This window comes from Engystomops pustulosus, chromosome 9 (genome assembly GCF_040894005.1).
Source record: "Engystomops pustulosus chromosome 9, aEngPut4.maternal, whole genome shotgun sequence".
In the NCBI taxonomy this organism is placed as follows: Eukaryota; Metazoa; Chordata; class Amphibia; order Anura; family Leptodactylidae; genus Engystomops; species Engystomops pustulosus.
Window position 1 is genome coordinate 54,446,068 of NC_092419.1, and position 22,644 is coordinate 54,468,711.

The 22,644-nt window shown below is 42.1% G+C and overlaps 1 protein-coding gene across 1 annotated transcript in view; it reads left to right on the forward strand.

Moving 5' to 3' along the window:
* The window catches only part of SLC16A2 (solute carrier family 16 member 2), a 140,556-nt gene that overhangs the window by 98,126 nt on the left and 19,786 nt on the right, over nucleotides 1-22,644 (forward strand). Inside the window, exons 2-4 of the mRNA XM_072123517.1 lie at nucleotides 17,064-17,208; nucleotides 18,112-18,568; nucleotides 18,856-18,999. Of these exons, the coding sequence (XP_071979618.1) occupies nucleotides 17,064-17,208; nucleotides 18,112-18,568; nucleotides 18,856-18,999 (746 nt within the window). The remainder of the gene's footprint in view (nucleotides 1-17,063; nucleotides 17,209-18,111; nucleotides 18,569-18,855; nucleotides 19,000-22,644) is intronic.

The following is a 22,644-nucleotide window of genomic DNA, read 5'->3' on the forward strand; positions in this document are numbered from 1 at the left end:
TACCCCCAAGTATTTTTCAGCTGCAGCTTTACCAAGTAATTGACTGTTTAGAACATAATTGTACTTTTTGTTTCCATGGTCCAAATGCATAACTTTACATTTATCTACATTAAACCTCATCAACCATTTCTCCACCCATTCCTCTAGCTTCCACAAATCCCTCTGTAATCCTATTCTAGCAGCCTTAGTATAAATTACTTTACACAACTTATTATCATCTGCAAATATTGAAATATGACTGTGTAAACCCTCTTCAATGTCATTTATAAAAAAGTTTAAAAAGAAGTGTCCCTAATACTGACCCCTGTGGCACTTTACTGGTGACTTCAATCCAATCGGAGAATGTGCCATTAATGACGACCCTCTGTTTTATATCACTAAGCCAATTGCCTACCCAAATACACAGATTTGACAGTTGAGAAGTCAACATTCAATAGATTGGTCCTTTCTTTATCCTCCTCTACCATGACCCCCAGGTTATTCTTCAAAGGGCCCACACTCTGTTTTTATTTTCTTATCATTTATATACTTAAAAATAATTTATATTATAATTTACTCTCCTTGGCAATATTTTTTCAGACTATATTTTTTCTGCCTTTATCTGTTTTTTACAGAATTAAATTTTTTCTCTCTAATTCTGTAACGCCTTAAACACCTTATCCTTCTTGTTTTTTACTCTCCGTTCAGTACTAGTTAACCACATTGGCTTTTTCTTGTTTCTCTTATACTTTTTCCCAAATGGTATATGTTCCTCAAAGGCCTTTTTTAGAATATTTGTGAAAGTTTCCCTTTTTTTGGGTGCTTTGGTTTTATTCCCATGAGGTCCTCCCTTAGCTGCTGAAAATTCATAATCATATTGTGGTCACCATTAGAGATGGGCGAATTTGTCAAAATTTGATTCAACCAGGTTTGCAGAATTTTTTAAAAAAAAATAGATTTGACACGAATCCAATCATGTCGAATCACGTTAAAAAACAGGTATTTCCTGGATGCAGAAAGCATGTAGGGTGTTGTAGAACTTGTGCCATGCTCAAATATGCATAGGGCGAGTGGTTTGGTCAAACAATGCTCTGTTTTAGTATGACACACACATGACAGCCGCCGCTCTTGGAATCACTTCACTCTTCAATTCCAGGGGCACTTACAAGGGACAATTTGACGAAATAAGTGAAGCAGGAACACAGCCTGACAAGGTAGCGTCTGTGCCACCTCCAAGGTAGCGACTGAGCTGAGGGCCAAGATCCCACTATATCATCAAAGAGTGCACTCTTTTTACACTGACATCAGATGATTCCATAGATTACGACAGAACCTGTTCTGTTAAATGTGGATACACATAGAAACCCCCCAAAAGACTGGAGAGGGTGTTGGCAGTAATTTTGCACTGACGTCACTGCTAATTTTGCCCTTCTTTTCATGCGTCAGGGTCCGCTTTCAATCGGTCAATAATTTATTAGTATTGCTAATGCCAAAAACAAACAGGAGTTGACCAGTAAATATTTGCATGTCTTTTGTGTTCTGTATCCACTCCTGCTTTTGGCTATCAATCCTGAAGCTTTTCATTCCCTCTGACAGATGACATGAAGGGGAAAACCAAACATAGTGGCAACGTCATAGAGTGGTGGTGGGTGAACACAACATTATGAAAATCACAGAGTGTTCCAGGGAGACAGCGGCAGAAGCATGAGTAGGACGCAGAGTGGCACAATGACAAATTATGGAGCTAGCAGCAAGATTGTAGGCCACAGAGTGACACAATGACAAAGTGGCAGCAGCAGCATAAGGTCAGAGAGTGGCACAATGACAAATTCTGGAGCTGGCAGCAGCAGCATGAGGTCAGAGAGTAGCACGTTGATAAATTCTTTAGGTGACCACAACATGGTAGGCCAGAGTGTGGCACAATGATGAAGTTTGAAATGAATTAGAATTTTGAAAGGAATTTGAAGTTTGAAAATTTTAATTTGAATTTGAAGATTAGAGACGCCACATGCATCATTTAGTACAGTTTCCCTGAAAATACTGGGGCAGATTTACTTACCCGGTCCTGTCGCGAACCCGTGGTGCGCTGTCCAACGATGATTCAGGTCTGCCGCGATTTACTAAGATCGTGCTCCCGAGTTCCTGCATCCATTGCTTTTGCACCGAGGTCCGCCAGAGTTCACCTGCTTCTTCCCAGTGCATGTAAGTGCGACACATTTCTAAATGTTAAATCCTGCCGTTGTCTGTATCCATCGGGTTGTCCGGCGGCACAAAATCCGCCAAAATCCCCAGGCAATTTGGCGCAAAACGGAAATATACGGGAAACCGGATGAAAATGCGCTCTGCGGACCCTTAGTAAATGAGCCCCATTATGTCTCTTTGCCAAAAAAGAGCTACAAAGTTGGCAGCAGCAGCATAAGTTCAAAGAGTGGCAGAGTGGCACGATGCATTATAGCCCCGGCACCCATGAGGATGATGCTTTATGAGGCGAAACATGTCGGGGGGGCTATATCGTTAGAAATTTTAGATCAGCAGTGAGATTGCAAAAGAGGGATATGAATGAATTTAAAACCTATGTAGTGTAGACTTGACAGAATACTCACTAGAACATTGAAATAGGGCTAAGCGAGGCAGAACTGCAACAATCCTCTAAGCGTGAGGACAATGTGTGGGTGACATCTGCCTCCAAGCAGGGAGGACCTGTGTACCCCCACTTATATTCTAGGGAGGCTTCCCAACAGGGATAGATATATATGCCCTCTAGAGCCCTATTCACCAATGAGATCATAGTGAAAATAACTTCAGAGTACGTAAACAACACATATTGTCAACACCTACATAGGTTGTCTTCCGACCCATCATACTATGAAAGCTTTGTCAAATCACTGTCTGTAATTTTAACCACAGTGTGTTGGATGAAATTGCACCTTTTCCCCTTTTTTGTACTTTTTCAGTTTCTTATTATTAAAAGTTTATTAAAAGTTATGTTTTAGTGACAATTGGGTATATACGTCCAACTTGGACAACTTGTTTGTCTTATACAAAAATGTACCTCATAAACCCAATTACAAACTGGTCGAAATCCCTAAACTCTATCTCTTGTACAAAATTCTGGAGGCAGCAGCAGCAGCGTGAGGCCACATAGTGACACAATGACAAAGAGTGGAGGCGGCAGCAGTAGCAGCATGATGTCAGAGAGTGGCACAATGACAAATTCTGGAGGTGGCAGCAGCAGCAACAGCATAAGGTCAGAGAGTGGCACAATGACATATTCTGGAGGTGTCAGCAGCAGCATGAGGCCACATAGTGGCACAAAGACAAAGTGTGCAGGTGGGTGACAATTCCAGTCCCTGGTAAAGATGGTGGGAGGCAGATGGAGCAACTGGCAGCAGATGTGTGGCATCAGGCAGGTGGCAGCATCTGAATAGTGGCTGAGGCAGGTAGTTGGAATCCAGACTCATTTCTCAACGTTTGGGAGAGGCGTTATGGCTGAGCTAATCTGTTGCATAAGGCATTGCTGTGTTGAAATGCTGGCCGATCCACGCCTGATTCATCTTGACAAAGGTCAGTCTCTCCACATTACGGGTGCATAAGAGGGTTCTCCTTGGGGTAACGATGGCCCCCCGCCGCACTGAATGCCACACTACTGGCCTGGCAGGACAGCTTCTCTACTGCAAACTCCGCAAGTTGCGGCCACACATCAAGTTTGGCTGCCCAGTAGTCCAGGGGATCCTCTACCTTAGATGGTAGAGTGCTGTCCAAGTAGGCTACCACCTGCTGGTGCAGGGTTTGCTCCATGTCCTGCTGCTGCCGGTGGCGGCTACCCTCCTCAATAGGCGGGTGAAGGAAGCTGCTCATTAAGGACACCAGACTTAAGCTGCTGCTGCCACTGCTGCTACTGCTCCTACCCCCCATCTCCCCATAGCAGCTGTGGCAGTAGTACGTGAGCGATGACTGCCAGGAATCCCCTGGTCAGACCTGACAGAGGATGGACAATGGCGCACTTAGGCAGTGGCCAACTGTCTGCACAGTATTTCTCTATTGTACGCCAGTTGTTCCTCCCTCTTGGCAGCCGGAAAAAATTCACCCATTTTGGAGTGGTATCGAGGGTCCAAGAGGGTGGAGAGCCAAAAGTCATCCCTATGCCGTATGTTGACTATTCGGCTGTCACTAGTTAGGCAAAGCACCATGCTGCGGGCAATCTGCGCCAGTGACTCTGAGGGACTCCCGGCCTCCATTTCCATTGTATACCGCCACGGTGCTTCTGGGTCATCTGCCTCGTCTTCTACCTACTCCGGATGCTCCTGCTCCTCCTCTCCTCTCACCTGAGTAGAAAAACCACTAATTTCACCAGACTCTGCTTGTGCTCCAATGTCCTCCTCCTCCTCCAGTTCAGCCCCCACCGGACCCATATGGCCAAATGATGCAGTTGTCACTTCTCCAGTGCCCTGACCAGACAGATTTTGGAGCATCAGTTTCAGGACATGAAGCAGTGGAAGGCCGTTATTCATCCCGCAGTCCTGGCAACTAACAAATAACATGGCCTCTTCAAAGGGCCTGAGCAAATGGCAGGTGTCACACATGAGCTGCCAGTGGCTGACATCAAAGTTACACAGGGGAGTACTCCGGTCCGCTTACATAATCAAAAAATCATTTAGGGCTTTTCTCTGTTCATACAGGAGGTCTAACATATAAAGGCTGGAATTCCAACGGGTGGAAATATCGCATATCAGCCAATGTTGGGGGAGGCCGTTCTGCCCTTGCAACACAAGGAGGGTGTGCTCGGCTTTGTAAGAATGGCTGAAGTGCATGCACAGTTTCCTGGCCATTTTTAGAATGTCTTGCAAATGGGTGGAAGACTTGAGGAACCTGTTGACAACCAGATTGAACACGTGCGCCATGCAGGGCGCATGGACCATTCCTCCTCGGTGCAACCCGGACACCATGTTCCTCCCATTGTCTGTCACCATGGTTCCGATTTGCAGTTGTCGCGGAGAAAGCCACAGATTGATTTCTTTTTGCATGACGCGGAGCAGTTCCTCCTGTGTGACTTCATTCGACCAAGCAAACCAAGTGTAGAGCTGCGTAACACCGCTGTGCCCTGCACATGTGGTATGATGAAGCAGCACTTAGACTTGTGGAGGCTGAGGTGGTGGTGTAAAAGAAGGAGGCAGTCTAGGCTGGGATTCTCAGATCTTATTTGGGAGGAAGTGGATGAACTAGTCAACCAATCGACAACCTTTGGGTTGTTGATCAACACACTGCCGCCTGTGGCCTCACAGACTGACTCCTGCTGCGACATCCCCTTACTGTCCTGCGACCTCTGCCTGCTTCATCTGCGACCTTTCTGTCTGGGATTGGAGCAGAAATCACTATAGAAACTGTGGATTTGACACAGATTTCTTCCTATTCACTTGAGCAACAAAAAAAAATGCTATTTGGGGTATACAGATCCCCCAAAACGGACACCCTGGGATAGGAGCAGAAATCTCTACAGAAACCATGTGAATTTTCCACAGTACAAGTTGCGACAAGTAATTGTCTTTTGTTGTTGACATAAACCTGCTACCTTTTGAAGGACCTGCAGGTTCTGCCCCCCAGTCTATATCGGGGTAATTCAAGTCCCCCATGATAAGTACTTCACTATGCTTTGAAGCCGCATCCATTTGACTTATCAGAAGTTCCTCTGTTGCCTTCACTATATTTGGAGCCTTATAACAAAACCCTAGTAATATTTTATTATTCTTTTTCCCTCCTCTTCTCTCTACTCATAGGGACTACACATCTTCATTTGCGTCACCGATGTCATCTTGCAGGACGCAAGAATTCACATATAAACAAACCCCTCCCCCTTTTTTATGTGTACAATAATTTCTAAAATGACTATAAACAAACAAACATCTATAGTAACAGCCCAGTCGCAGCTATTGTCCAGTCATGTCTCACTGATACCCACTATATCATATTTGCCCTCCAACATTAAGAGTTCCAGTTCCTCCATTTTGTTTGTGAGACTTCTGGCATTTGTGTACATGCACTTTATATGGTTTTCCTATCCCTATTCCTTTGGTTCTTATTCCCTGATATTATCCCAGCCCCTTTCCTCCCCCATGTACCATGCTTCTTCCCAGTTCCCCATCTACACTGTCTTCTTAAACACTCCTCTAACCCCCAAAAACAGCTGCACTGTTCCCGTTGTGGTGCAGCTCATCCCTACTGTAGAGGCTGTAACCGACAGAAAAGTCAGCCCAGTTCTCCATGAACCCAAAGCCCTCCTTCCTACACTAACTTTTGAGCCACTTATTCACCTCCTTTAATGGTGTGGCACATGGTACAGGAGGTATTTGAGGGATAAAACTACCCTTGAGATCCTTGCTCTGAGCTTATAGCCTAAGTCTCTGAAATAATTTTTAAGGACCTCCCACCTACCTCTTACTTTATTATTGGTGTCAATGTGGACCATGACCACTGGATCCTCACCATTCCCTCCCAGGTTCTGGTCAACCCAATCCTCAACATGCCGAACCCTGAGCTCCCGGTAAACAACACACTGTTCAATATTCCATTACCCTTCTTACTGGAGCAGACATTCCCCTGGTTGCTAGTGGCCACATCTTGCTGCAACATTGCAACCCCTGAGCTCGTATCCCCCTCATCTGCCAGCTTAGCAAACTTATAGGAGTGCACCAGACCGTGACTAGACTCTGCTACTCTTCCTTCCACCTTGGCTTCTACATGTTACCCAACTAGCTGCCCCCTCACTCTGCACCTCCATACTTCCCTCCCGAAACCCATCTTCCCCAGAGAGTTTGTGCTCCAGGAGCAGCAAACTTCGCTCCATATTGTCAATTGCCCGCAGCCTTGAAACTTGCTCATTTAGATCCAGAATCTGGGCTTCCAGATGAGCAATTTTCACACATCCCACACAGCAGTATTTCCCCTCGAATGGCTGTTTGAGGAAAGCATACATGGCACAGGATGTACACTGTGTAGCATTGCCACTTATTGAGTCCATCGTGCTAATGGGAAATACAAGAGAAAATATGGAAGAAAAGATGAATTTACAGAAAAAGTAACACAAAGTACAGCAGTTACCTGCTAAAGTCCCTCAAGCTTAAGACTCCTAATCGAAGTCCCGCATTGGAAACTGCACACATGCAAAAAGCTTGTTCATTCGCGTTTCTGTTTGTTATTAAATAGGTTACATGCCAAAATAAGCCACTGCCTTCACTGCAACAAAAATATGGGCAACAAACTGACCACAGAAGTATATAAAGGCTGCTTATTAGCTAGCCACACCCCACTATTAATTAGGCAGCACCTTTGCTATCCTCTCTAGATAAGTAAAGGCACTTAGCATACAGATTATGCAGGTAAAATACCTTCAAATCTACTTGGTTGCTATCTCTTACAATAAAACCCACACAAAAGTGCATTTAATTTTTTCATATTGAGGAAAAACCCGAATGGAGGCAGGAGTGTTGGCGCTTAGAAAATCCTCGATAGGTAAGTATAAATGGCTCAAAAAGAGTACTTTTTTATTTTACAAAATAAAAGATATTTCTTTTAAAAGATTGTTAAAACAATGAAATAAAAATGCTACGCGTTTCTGCTCCGTACCGGAGCCTTCGTCAGGCATTACTGTCTTCACGAGGTTGCGCTTTCTCTTTTTCTTCTCTCCTCTATTACACACCGATTGGATATCTTCTGACGAGGTGTATATAAAAATCCCAGTCTCAAGCAATTTTTTCATATTGGTATTATTATCGATTTTGTTGCTGGATCCAAAAAAATAACTCCTTCTAATCCTAAGTCCTACTTTGGACACTACACACACTTAGGATCAATCCAACAAAGATCTGGCTGAAAAACCCAAAACATGTCTTTAGAGTCCCATTCTCTTGGTTGCTTCCAGTATCTAAGGTACAGCTGAGGATAGTAGTGAGTCACCCATGATCTGATATTCATGTGCAACATCCCCCACCGGGGCCTAGCCTTTTTCTTGGGGCCTGCAGGCAGCCGGGGCCCGGAATACCTGAGTGGCTGGTGGTTGTGGCCTAGGCACGCTTGTGTCACAGTGCTTGGTATGGATACCGGAGGGCTGTCCTACAGCCTGGCAGGTCTCCAGCAGGTGGTTTTGGCAAGAAATGATGTGGGAGAGACTATTATAGTGGTTCTCCCTGGGGCAACCCTTTGGGGTCTGGAGTATGAGTCCTTGTGTGCCCGTGATGGTGACAGCCGTAGTAGCAGGGATCAGACGGAGGCAGACGTTGTCTAAAAGCAACTTACAGTTCTTTATTGGAACCAACAGGAACAGTGGATAATGTGTCCAATGAATCTTAACAATGGTAAAAGGCTGGGGATGCACTTGAAGAGGGAACCAGAGGGATTGCTCACCAGCCTGGATGCAGGGGCAGGCTGGGAGATAGCTGTGTCCTAGTAGGATGCTTCAGCTTGTCCTGGGTTACTTCAGATATCACCCTTGATGGTGGGATGATACCCCTTTTCTCTCACTAACTCCTCAGAGCTCTACTGTCTCACTGCTTGGTCTGACTGACTAGTCTTTCTGACTGACTCTTGTCAGACTAACCTGACTGGATTAACTCCAGTCTTCTTCTGATATCTCTGTGTGGAGAGCTGGGTTTCTTTCTTCTGACTGAATCCTGTCAGACTCACTTCTCTGACTGAACTGACTGTTGGCACTCTCCAACCGTCACTTCTCCTCAGCTCCTGGTCAGGTGGTGGTTACTCCTCCAATTACATCCCAGCTTACAATACAACATAAGAACAGGTGTGATTGGCTGATGGAATGACATCACATTAAAACAATTAACTCCTGCCTTGCCAGGCAGGATCTACCGCTGCAGTGTTCCCCTGTGTTGTGTAGTGACCTGCTGTGGGGTTGATCAGACTCCACACAAGTTGCGAGCTACATATTGGGACGTATTCGCAACAACCACTCTGCCTTGCAATGGCCGGGATGTTGCACATGGTCTATCTTATAGAGAAAGAGTTAGTTTCTATAACCCAGTAAAACCTATTAAGATTAAAGTGTTCCCAATAAGTATCCATTTTGATGTATCTTGCCCATTATATATGTACTAGTGGTGGTGGAGAGTATTGCAGTTTCATTTCATCCAAGTAAATGGAAAGAAGATTAGGAATATCCGTATTAGAGCTCCTTTTACTTTCCCTCTTCCTGTATGACTGTTATCAAATGTTGACCGTGGATACATAATTATGATGGGAGGTTACAAATAGGAGCAGCCTTATGAAATACATTAATAACAAGTGCCACTTGTGCATACAACAAATTAAGCTTCTCAAACTCTCATGAACGGGTCACTTATTGGATCAGATAGATTTTCTAGTATAGACAACCCATGTACGATTCCAGGAATATCCTCCACTTTTCTTTTTGGCCTAAAAGGCAGTGATTTTTATGTGTCACTAGAGACCAAGAAAGGAAATGTTTTTGCAATTATTTAAACAAAATGAAGTAACTGGGGATAGATGGGACCAGTACAAGGACCTTTCACATGCACAGTTTTTTTTTAAATCAGTTTTTGTACTGGAAATTTAGACATGTGTCTGACATACAGGAGGAGATGCAAATATTTCTATTGTAGCTTATCTTCGTATTGATCCTACTGAAAAGTTTAGATCACAGATACAAGTTTTAAAAAATATTGACGGCATGAGAGACTTTAGATGGCGTAAGAGGCTTTGCAATGAGACTATTCAGATTTCTGTATGTTTCATGCCAAGGATAGTGCGGCCATTACTATATCCTATAATACTGTAAAAAGGTCCCACTTAATAGGCACAAACTAAAATGTATGAACTGTATAGTATGTTATGTGCTACTTAAAGGCATAGTGAATTTCAGAACTTGCAAGTTGCTCTAAATGCGATCAGGGCTGCTTTCATTGACCTCTCCCTTGCAGGATATTTCCTTAGGGAAAGCTGGATGTGAGTTTGAGCTTGTTTTGTGTGCTGCTGTGGTTTGAGTGATGGATGGCTGAACCCGTCAGTTCTAGTTCTATAGCTTGGTTTGCTATTCTGTGTATTTGCCTTAGCTACTTGTTACTGACCATTCTGTTGCCTTTGCTGCCATCTTGGTTTTAGCCCGGTTCTACCGCCCTACCCTGTCATAGATCAGAATCATGTTAGAATCACCTTGCTACTCCACTCCAAGTTTTTGGCATTTGTGAAGATAGTCAAGAAATGTGTTGGGCTCCATCTGTACCATACAAAATGAATGGAGCAGTATAATGCATGCTCAGTAACTTCTACCTTCAACTCCTACGGCAGATCCAGACACCCTGTTCTTGTGATTAATGGTGGTTCTAAATAAAGATCCTGAAGTCATTACCTGTTCATTGGAATGTGATAACTGATTGTAACCAGAATACCCCTTTATATAAAAAGGCAAATGTCCAGTGTGAGGTCAAGCGATTGTGACTACATGAATGATTCCAGGCACCTATCTCTGTATTTAACGTAGGATGTGATCTCATGCTACGTCTTGGGACAGACTGTTCTCAATCATGGTTTCTGACAGAAACACTGATGGGGACAGCACAATATATCATGCCTCAAATGTTATAGAAGTCACACTTAAAAATAATGCCAAAAAATAATGCTTAATGCTTGTTTTTATTTTACATATTCTAAAATTCTGTTATAGTTAATTTCTGGTTGAAGTTGTCATCTTTTTAGAAATATTGTTGAACTTGACTACATGATTTATGATGAGCTTTGACCGGTTGAGTGTAATGTTGGTTGAACATGTCTATGCAAGAAGAGAAAATAAATAAAAGAAGTTCCATGATATATGTTATCGTTCCTGGAGATTCATCTCATTCTAAGAAGTACGAGTATCGTGCCAGCTTATTGAGGCCACACATCTCGTGCCCAAACATATGTTTGCTTTTCTGAATAATATTAGGATATACTGCAATGTTCTAATGTTGGCTGTAATTGCTGGTGTGCTCAACTTTAAGAGGTGTTATTAACTTTTTGTTGGTGTTTGTAATGTGTGAAAGCCCAGATTTTAGCTCTGTGTATCCCTCCCTTATATTCTTCGATTCATCCGCAGCAGGCTTTTGACATTATATACTCTACTATTGACACTTAATTCTTCCTTTATATGCCAAGTGCAGTAGACTATTCTAGGTGATTATTTCCCACATCTTAGGAAACCAAACATACTGTGGCCACAATTCAAGTTGAAAGAGTATTCTAATAGAACATACAACACAAAGTCGAAATGATGATTTATATTATGAAGACATAAGACTGTAATTATTATTATGTACTACAATAACAAAAGTCATAAAAAAGCAGAAAACAAATTCCTTAACATAAACATTGAGATATTGAGACTTGATTCTATGTACGTTTTGAACCTGTATGTCAACCCTTAGAGTTCTACATAGAGTTCTACATGTGCTGTTTTGGAAGAGATTGCCTATTTTTTAATCCTTTTGGCAACTTGCACATTACTACATATTCCTCACTCCCAAGAACTGGCTGGAGAATGGTTATTCCGCTAAAGGAAAGTATGTATTGAAGACAATATGCCACAGCAAACCACAATCTGTCTTCTTTTCATGAAGTTCACTTTTTCCATTCGTGATCGGAATACTTGTGGATTCTTTTATGGATAATAAGAATGTACCATGCGTAAAGGTCAACTTGTGATTTTACTTAGATTTTGTTTGCTGGCCTTGCTTATTTGTTGTCTAAACATTTTATGGGATCACATGAGGATGTGGTATTCATTCTGCAAATATTCCTTAGCTTTAAGCTCATAATAAGATTAACATGATGTTCATGAAATATATGTTCCAATTATTCTACTTCCTCAAAAGAAGCAAAATGAGGTCAATCTAGGGACATTGTTGTAAAGAAAGTCTAAGGGCAGAAAATGACCTCAACTCAACCTCATAATATTCATTCATCACCACGTTTTTCATCTTTTATTCATTTTGGTTCCTCACACCATACATAATGGCTCCCTATTAGATGACCTTGTAATCCGTGGATCCATAAATTTCTTGCTTCCATTCTTTGTCTAATTACATTTTCTTGTTAATGCTTACATTTGCTGTAGATTTTATGTTAGTAATACTGTGTAGATGCCACCTATGGTCTCCAAAAATTGTTTTAAATAATAATCGCTAAAGTTTTCTATTTTCTCAAGTCTGTCTGTGACATGCCACGCCAGGCTATATCCTCATGCCTCTGTTGCCCTCTTCAGTTCCAGAGCTAGCGACGCTTACGGGAAGGAGAGTGAAGAAATTCAGGCGATACCTTTTTGAGGCTAAGTTACGATATGTAATATTGAGCTTTTGAGAATACTGGTTCTCTGCGTCAGACATGATGTTGCATGAAACAGTGTTTTATACACACTAGGCAGTGATCAACAAAGGACATTAAAAACTTACTTATGGCAATACTGTATGTAGACTAAAACCTTGTGAAGTGTGACGAGAGCCTCTGGCTCTTATCTGCTTGTTGCCTTCAGGATAGAGATAGGGGGTCATAGAGCTGGATTTTGCATATTATGCTTTTGTGTTTTGAAATGTCCCATTAAAACTGCAAATAGCATGGTCCTCATTTTTTGTGCTGAAAAACTTGGCTTATACACAAGTATATACGCTATCTTAGATAAATTATGGCATTATAAATGATATAGCAATGGTTTCCAGTTTGTCAATTAAAAATGTTAAGTTACTTTTTCATTGCAATGAAAGCCCATTGCACAAAAGTTCTGTGTGCATCATCATTGTTCTGCAAATACTAGGACAGATTCCCACCCTTGTGCTGTATCCTTCATGGGCAATGAACAATGTTTTAAAAGTAGGGCATGGGACGAGAACTATTAGTCATAATTTGTACCTAGACAGTTGTTCAGTGTGAGGTCCCTTTGCCAGTGGGCACAAGTGGATCAAGTATTGCATAGTGGAGGGTTTTATTGCCTTTGATTCGACAAAAGCCCTTTTAGGCTTTGAGATTTGTAGCAGCGGATTTTTTTTTGTTCTATGTTCTCATTAAAACTTTTTAGGACAATTAAATGGACTCTTAACTTGGCACTGTGTGATACTGTCATGTTTCTAATCCATTAGGTTGGATGTTGTTTGTAATTTGGCTGTATAGAGCTGTTGCAGAGACAGCCTGTACCTAAACCATGCTGATCTATTTTGAAGCATTCTTGTTTTCTTCCTTTGATATACATCCACAAAGATTAGAAGCCCAACCAATACATTTGGGGCTTTTAAGGTTTTGGCTTATTTGCCTCTTGCTGAATTCCAGTCTTAGGCATTTATGGTTATCAAGCTTGAGAAATGCTAAATGCCAAAACATGTAGCAGGAGCATGGGTTTGGAACTGTTGTTGGTTTTCGCATTTTACCTAAATCCTGAATTTATTTTTCCATTTGTCCAAATAAAAACTATTATCAAAGATACATTCTTTTTTTTTTTTTTTTAGATGCACTGGTATGAAAAAGGTACATTTCCACTAGTTTAACCCTAATGGAAAAAATGTATTGAAAATGAATGAAACAATTAATAGATGGGGTTATATACAGGTGCAAGGCAATTGGAGGAACATTGGTCTGGACCCATTTAATTTGTACCCAAACTAAATCTTTCCAAAAATTTGGCAAAGCTTCAGGGAATCAAAACTTTAATGATTTGTATATTTCTAGTATCCATTCAAAATAGATGTTGATGTTATCACTTTGTATATAGGGACAGATTCCAAATGTAAGAATATTAAAAAAATATAAATGTACTAGATGGAGCTCAGAGATACAAACCGTTCTGTGTCCATTTGACCTACAATTTCTAGAGATATGTTGAAAAGACCCAGTGTGTTCTGCTGATGGTATGTATACGTTATCATTCCTCCACAGTTGTGTTTGCTTTTAGTTGCCAAATGTATTGAAACATAGGAATCACGTTTTTAAAATAGCAAATTCTGGGAAAATATACAGATGAGTTTCTTCAAGCAGAACTTGAATACACATAAGCCTCAAATGAAGGATGGCGGGGTGACCATTGAACATCACATAAGAGATATTGTGAGGTAGGATAAGATAATCCTTTATTAGTCCCACAGTATGGAAATTCACAGTGTTACAGCAGCAGAGAGAATACAGTATAAACAATGACAGAACAATAATTTGAGAGATTAGAAAAATGAAATGAAGAAGATAGAATAGAAAGGCAAGCAATGATCAGCAGTTTGGTGTTGTGTCTGTGGATGGGACCTGCAGGGACTGGTTAGGTGGTGAGAACACCTTACTTCTATCCGGGACTTGTTGGTTGAACACCTTAATTGCAGCAGGGAGGAATGACTTCCAATTCACACTTGGGATGAAGCAGTCGATCACTGAAGATGCTCCCCAATGCCACCACAGTCTCATGCATGGGGTGGGAGCTATTTTCCAGAATACATTTCCACTTACACAGTGTCCTCCTCTCAGCTACCACCTGCACTGTGTCAGGAGGACCCCAGATGCCCTCCAGATGCCATCAGCCTCCTCAGCAGGTATAGCCTGCTCTGACCCTTCCTGTGAAGTATGTTTATGTTCTTGGCCCAATCCACTTTATTGTTGAGGAGGACAACCAAGACCTTATTGGACTTTACTTCCTAAATGTCTTTCCCCTGGTTGAGAAGGAGAACTGTGCATATGAAATCCACCACCATTTCGTTCCTATTTCTTTTATCAACCTACCTGAGGCAGCTTTTAGTTTAATGGAATAAAATCTGCTTTGCACTATGCATAATACAGTAATTCTGCTTAGCATCACATACAATGATATCCCATCAGTACAGGGAAGCCAATGGTAATGGTCAATATCACCAGATATTGGGAACGCTGCACCCAACACAAATATTTCCTTTACAGTGCACTTGATTCACCCTATCAGACAAATACAGAGAAGCATGTTGCCTTCTTACATATTTCTCAGTTTAAATATGAGGTTATCGTATCCTTTAATAGGATAAACAAGATTCTGGAATAATTTTTAATAAAAATATAAAGCACCTTTCCTGTTCTAAAGAGCTTGAGGCTTTATTCACATATCTCAGATTATTGCTTTTTTGCTGATTTCTTTGAATGTTTTCCATGAAAGAGGCTTTAAAATTGACATCATGTTTTCAAGTACATCCTGATACAAAGCAGAGGCACTTAAACAATTAGCAATGGCTTGCAAGTGAGTTAGGGGAATGCTTTGATTTCTGTATCCCTGTATAAAGTCTACAAACAATGAAAATGTGCACTTTTGGCTATTCCCGACAGAAGTTTGCATGTGTCATGGTGATCCCAACCACGTTACTTTTCCAAGTCTTTCATTAACACAAGATGTATAGCAAAAAATATATATATCCTGCATTAACTGGAGATAAGAGTGGAGTTCAGCTCCTCGCTTGACAGATACACAATACAGTGTCCATGTAATCTATAAATAAAATGATACTGCACTCTGCAGGTAATCTTCACCAATAATCATATGAAGGAACATGGAATATGTGGAGAATTAATCGTAATAAATGTCAGAAATACTTTATTGTGTTTATAGTTTTTGCTACACTGGTTTTAAAATAATAACCCTCATCCACAAAGCTCTGCATAATGCTGCACCTCCCTATCTCTCATCTTAGTCATCGATCTGCCAGTGATATTAGATTAATCTCTACCTTAATATGAACCTCTCACTCAGGTCTCCTGGACTCTTCCTGAGCTTCGCCAATTGTCTGGAATGACCTTCCCTGGACTCTCAGACTAATACCCACTCTCCAGAGTTTCAAACATGCTCTTAAAACCCATCTCTTTAGGCAGCCTATCACACTCGCTAACTGCATGAAATGTCAATTCTCTTTACTAACCCATCCTATGTCCTCTTCCCGTCTGTTATCCAGAAAACACCAGATTGATACAAGCTCCAGGTTTCTCTGCAGTCCCATTGACCTTGGACTCTGTATATAAGATGGGGGCTGATGGTGGCTGGTTCAAGCAGCAGCATTTCTATGTATTAAATTATTTATACTGTTATAAAGAATGGCTGGACAATTATACAAGCTCTTATACCTGCTGTGTCCCCCCTTTCATCCTCATAGACTACTGCAAGCAGGGCCCTCACTCCTATTGTTCTATGTTTGTACATTCACACAAACGCGTGCCCGCCTGGCAGCGCTGCTCACCCCTTCCCTGTCCATAGAGCAGCGCAGGGCAGCCGTCGGAACACAGTGAAATATAGAACTTGTCCTATATTTCGCTGTGTGCGGTCACCGTGTGGTGAGACAACATGTGCTCACCGCACGGTGACCGGCACCATAGATTTCAATAGGGACCGATATGCGGCTGCAAATGGTGCTGCTGCATATCGGTCCTCATCATGTTAATGTCAATGAGGACTAATTTAGTATTTTATTTGTGTATGTCCCCTATAAAGTGCAACGGTATATGAAGGTGCTATATAAATAAAGATTATTATTATTGTGATCACCTTATCTCTGCCATCTCTAGCCTTTCCTAATGCAGACCCTTAGGTTTGGAAGATCTTGTCTTGTACCTAATACCATGGTTTGCACACGTTGTAGGGGTGAACCTGCAGCCATTCTACACGAATCAGAAACCAGCCACAAGTTTCTTATATAAGTATAATGTGGCAATGTACTAAGGTTGATTTCCAATCCCTGATCTGCAGCAATTTCACGTCACCTATTTGCTAAGAATCAAAAATCATCATTCCCATAAACTACATTGCTTTTACTATATACTGTACACTAAAATTTGCCATGTGAATAATCTGGGTGCAGATACCCCTACATTTTCATCTGCACCTTTTCATTCTTTCTAATGATCTCACATCAGAAGCATCTACATATGGTGAAGCATTCTATAGTGGTAATTTCATTGTTTTAGCTATTTACTTTTATATATATCATGACCTAAGACCCTACAATTCAGAGTTAGATTGGAAGTGACAATGATAATGATGATAAATCAAAGAGAAATAAACTTGTAATGTATCTAACAAGTTCTTCTTTCTTTTTGCTTTACAGCTTGGGTCGGGTCTCTTGCCATGGGAATGATCTTCTTCTGCTCTCCTGTTGTCAGCATCTTTACCGATAGGTTGGGATGTCGGAAGACCTCGTCCGGAGGAGCTGCATTGGCTTTTGTTGGATTGTTGTCAAGTTCATTTAGCAAGTAAGACTTTGTTACACATGCTGTTTGATACAAAACTCCTCTATTATAAACCAGATCACCTGACGCACAAAATGTTTTGTATTGCTTTCCCTTTTTGTTTCAATGTGCCTTGCCTTTAGAATGAATGAACAGAGGTGCCCTACGTGAGCATACTGATTCTTTCAATCATGTCTGCTCATTTAGAGAGCTAGTTCTGCTGCTATTTCAACTCGCAAACTTCCGGTTAGTAGGAGTTGTTAAATAGTGAAAGCCGTGGAGTAAAAAGTGGGCCAGCAAATTCCCCTCCCCCTTGCAGCCCCTTGCAGTGATGTGACTGTGGTTATCTGACCCTTGGTTTAGGTCCATCCCTATTTTGTGGAGACTTGAGGTCGTTGCTATGACCCCGTGATGCTACTTTCTGCAACACACAACCAATGGTTATATTGAAGAACATGTATATTGTTCATGGTTGTTGGATGTCTACAATAAATTGTTGTTTATACAGGCATTTTTTGTTTTATTATATTGAAGAAACCTGCGTGAGATACTGTAGACATATATGTAAGCTGCTTGTTATGTTTCCTTGGATAACTACTTTACAGGAAATTTACCGGCAAAATGAAGCATGGGCACTTAGTCATAGATCCATGGCTCAGGTCATCTAATGGCTCAGAGACTGTGAAGAGATGGCCACGTAGATCTCTAACACTAAATAGCTTCTTCTATGTGGCATTTAAAGTGTCTTGTGTGGCAGAGGAGCTTTTCAGATGCAATTGGGGATCAGGGTTTATGTGTGACTTTGCATTGAACCTTTTCATTGGCTATGAATAATAAGACCCAGGATAGATCAATAGTTTAATAACTTAACATTAGGGAGACTGAAGGACTCTCATGAACATTTACACATCTCTTTCTTCTCCGCAGGTCTTTAATTCTCCGATACTTTACGTATGGGATCCTGTTCGGTTGTGGCTGCTCTTTTGCTTTCCAGCCCTCATTGGTCATACTTGGTCATTACTTCAAGAAGCGTCTTGGTCTTGTGAATGGCATTGTGGCTGGGGGCAGTTCTGTGTTCACACTATGCTTTCCTTTTATTATGAAGAAAATGGCAACAGCTATCGGAGTGGCACATACGTTTCAAGTTCTCAGCATTTTTCTGTTCATTCAAATTTTTCTCTCTCTGACCTTCAAGCCACTTCTGTCAAGATCAGTAGATGTTAAAGAGAAAGAGAATTTCACTGGAAGAAGCAAGGCCCAGCAGTGTCTGGCACAAACCCGGAAGTATTTTAACATGCAAGTATTCCGGAAGAAGACCTACAGTATCTGGGCTTGTGGTATTGCCACAACGGTTTTGGGATATTTTGTTCCATATGTACACCTGGTATGTGAATATTATAAATGTAACAAAATTTATGTAGAGATATATATTTGGTGATTTAGCAGGGCTATGGTCTACACTAGTCTTGGTTGCTTATAAATACTATATACATCTATATACCTCTAGTATGGCTTCAGTGCTTTTAGTGTGATCATCTCAAACATCACTCTGTGACAAACAACTAGAATCCAACCATCTTCCTACTGTACATGTCCTGGATTAGAATAAAATATACAACTTTACAACTGCACCATGTTTTACCTATTTGATCATCATTTTCTCTCATCTAGATGAAGTATGTGGAGCACAGATTTGACAAGAAGTCTCAGGATTGGATACTGTTGGTGTGCATGGGAGCGACATCTGGCATAGCCCGCCTTGCATCTGGTAGAATCGGAGATTGTATTCCTGGTTTGAAGAAGATTTACTTGCAGGTATTAAAGTGAATTAAGGTTTAAGAAGCAACTCAGTTCAATATATGAAGTTCAGTTGGGGCCACTTTATAATAAACTAGCTGTAGCTCCCTGCGTTTCCCGGCATAGTAAATAACTGCTCTTAGCTGTAACAAAATAGAATGAGTTAACAAAAAATATTTTATATGTATCTATAGACTGTCTTTGTCACTGACACTGTCTGTCTCGGGCACTGTCATTTCAGTGACTGTCGGTCTCGAGCACTCTCATTCCATTGACTGTCGGTCTCCGTCTCCGACTGTCACTTTATCTATGGAGAGTTGTATCAGAAGTGTCTGAGAGCAGAACTGCTCTAGTTGGCCATGGCAACCAATCAGAGCTCAAGTTTCATTTTTGCACCGCTGTTAAAATTACAGCTGATCTCTGATCAGCTTCAATGGACAACTGGAACAGTTTTAACTCCAACATTTCTGATAAATCTCCTTCTATCTCTGTATCTCTATACATCTTACCTCTCAAATAAGCGTCTTATACTCATTGCCTATAATACCGAATCACAGCTCAGAGCTCATATCAATGACCTGTGGCAGAGCAGCTACCAATCACGGCTCATCTTCCAGCTGCCACAGCAGCAGCAGACAATGGCAATATGGTGGTAATAAGTGGATTTTGGAAAACAAGGGGTGAAAATTCAAGATCAAAACCTAGTCTATGACTTTCCCTGAGTCACAGAGAGCGACTGTGGAAAATTTGGTGAGTGTAAACGCGTAGAGATTCCTTTTGCGGACATACATACACACAAATATACATACACTCAGCTTTATATATTATATATTTATATATAATGTGTATTTTTAGTATAATATGAGAAATAGTATTCACAGAATAAAATCAATATAAATGTTATTTTTTAAGTTGCATGACTTCTTAGAATTCAAATAGAAAGGGATATTCCTATCTTGTAAAATGCTTTATAATCAGTAGGAGTCTGACTCCCAATTCTCATGAGAACCTAGAAGTTAAGGGGGTTTAGTTTGATGTCTAATGTTTGGATTTTTCCTGCACTCAAATGCACACATAAAGGCCTTTGGCACACAACCGCAGTTGGTCTGTGAAAAACGGAACGCGCACTGGCCAGATTTTATGGATTGACCACAGTGCAGAGGACAGGATTCTGCATCATATTGATATATAATGCAGGGAGTCGCTTCTGTAGTCATCAGTAGTGGATTATAATAAAGGCGGTCTAGGCAGTAGCCGGGGGGGCCAAATCCTCCTGGGCGTCCCATGGCCACCCAAACCAACAGCAAACTTTATACTGAGAAGGAACTTCACCCATTAAATCTTTGTACATCTGTTCATGTTCTCAATGCACATCTACACAAGAGCAATTAGAGGAACTTTGAAGGTACTCCAAAGGTCCCGAAACTGCAGATTGAAAGCAGACAGAACTTTATATCTGGTACCATAAGTAGGAAGTGTATTCCAGACTTGTAGGGGCTATAAAATTCATATTGTCCAGGACCCATGACCCTGGTAATCATACATCAATCACTATGTTGTACAGAACCGGTCCTCTGTTATTATTATGTACCAATCACACGGAAGGCACGCTGGGCAGATTTTATGGACTGACCACAGTGCAGAGGACAGGATAAAAAGGGTGTCCAAAAGGGTGTTCTCATTTCATATCACTTTATAATCTTTGACCTTTACTGATATTAAGAATAAAGTGAGCACAATATTATATATCTTTAGCCATACCTCCCAACTTTTGTGGAGGAGCGGCGATTTTTTTTTTACCCACAGAAGCCACACCCTAGCCACGCCCCCTAACCACACCCCCTGGCCACGCCACTGCTCATACCTCCAACGCATCCACTGGCACCAATGTATATTTATGTATATAATTGGGGGGCATATTCCACTCCCCCTAGACAACGAGCATGTCCACCCCCTAGACAACGAGCATGTCTCCCCTAGACAACGAGCATGCCCCCCCCAGACAACGAGCATGGCCCCCCCAGACAACGGGCATGTCCCCCCCCAGACAACGAGCATGCCCCCCCTAGACAACGAGCATGCCCCCCCCAAGACAACGAGCATGTCCCCCCCCCCTAGACAACGAGCATGTCCCCCCGACTTTTCTAACAAATAAAATGGTCAATGAGGGTGTGTCTGCGTTTTTTGTCCAATAAAATTTTCTGAAAACGGTGTTATTATTTTTTTTTTTTTGCGACACTCTTCATAGTTTGCCGTAGTAGTGGTGCCGGCTAGGTGACGGTGCTCATTACTAAGGGTTGGCCTTAGTGTTTGCCTTAATTTTTTTGGCAAATTCACACTAACGCCCATACCATTACCCCGGTACCCACCGCCACCCCATGCCGTTTTTTCTTCAAATTTTTGACAAAAATATGCGTGGGGTTCCCCCTTTAAAGGGGGCTCCCAGGCTGTTTCCCCCATTTTTACAAAAAAATGGGGGGGGGAAACGGCATGGGGTGCCCCCTATTGTTCAAATCAGCCCGATACAAAAAAGCAGCAGCAGCCTGCCATTACTGAGCTGGGATAGGCCACTGTTAGGGGGCTATTCCAGCACAACAATAACAGCCTGCAGCCGCCCCACTACCTGACCATCTATAGGCGGTCAGGTACTGGTTTGTTCCCGGCTCTTCCCGGCACCCCTGGTGGCGGTGGGTACCGGGGTAATGGTATGGGCGTTAATGTGAATTTGCCAAAAAAATTAAGGCAAACACTAAGGCCAACCCTTAGTAATGAGTACCGTCACCTAGCCGGCACCACTACTACAGCAAACTATGAAGAGTGTCGCAAAAAAATAAATAATCACACCGTTTTCAGAAAATTTTATTGAGCAAAAAACGCAGACACACCCTCGTTAACCATTTTATTTGTTAGAAATGTCGGTCATCGACGTAATCCTTCGAATCCGAAGCAGTCCACAGCAGGCACGGTCCTGGAAGACAAAAATAAAAAAAACCTACACACAAAAAAGGGCACGCAGCCACAGGGGAGGACATGCTCGTTGTCTAGGGGGGGGGAATACTCATTGTCTAGGGGGGGACATGCTCATTGTCTAGGGGTCGGGGGGAGACATGCTCGTTGTCTAGGGGGGGGAATGCTCGTTGTCTGGGGGGGGTAAATGCTCGTTGTCTAGGGGGGGGACATGCTCGTTGTCTTGGGGGGGGGGCATGCTCGTTGTCTAGGGGTCAGGGGGAGACATGCTCGTTGTCTAGGGGGGGGGGGAAATGCTCGTTGTCTAGGGGGGGAAATGCTCGTTGTCTAGGGGGGGAAATGCTCGTTGTCTAGGGGGGGGGGACATGCTTGTTGTCTAGGGGGGGAGACATGCTCGTTGTCGCAGTAAAGGGGAGGGGTCCTATGGAGTGCAGTAAAGGAGAGGGGTCCTATGGAGCGCAGTAAAGGGGAGGAGTCCTATGGAGCGCAGTATAGGGGAGGGGTCCTATGGAGCGCGCAGTGAAAGCCATAAAAAACACATTTGATATTTTCCTTCCCGCTTCCCAGTACAGGGCCTGGAATATTTAATACTGTCACTAGGAAGTATAATTTGTTACGCAGAAACAGGCCTCACACAGCTCTGTACGTGGAAAAATAAAAAAGTTGATTTTTGAAAGTGGGGAGTGAAATATGGAA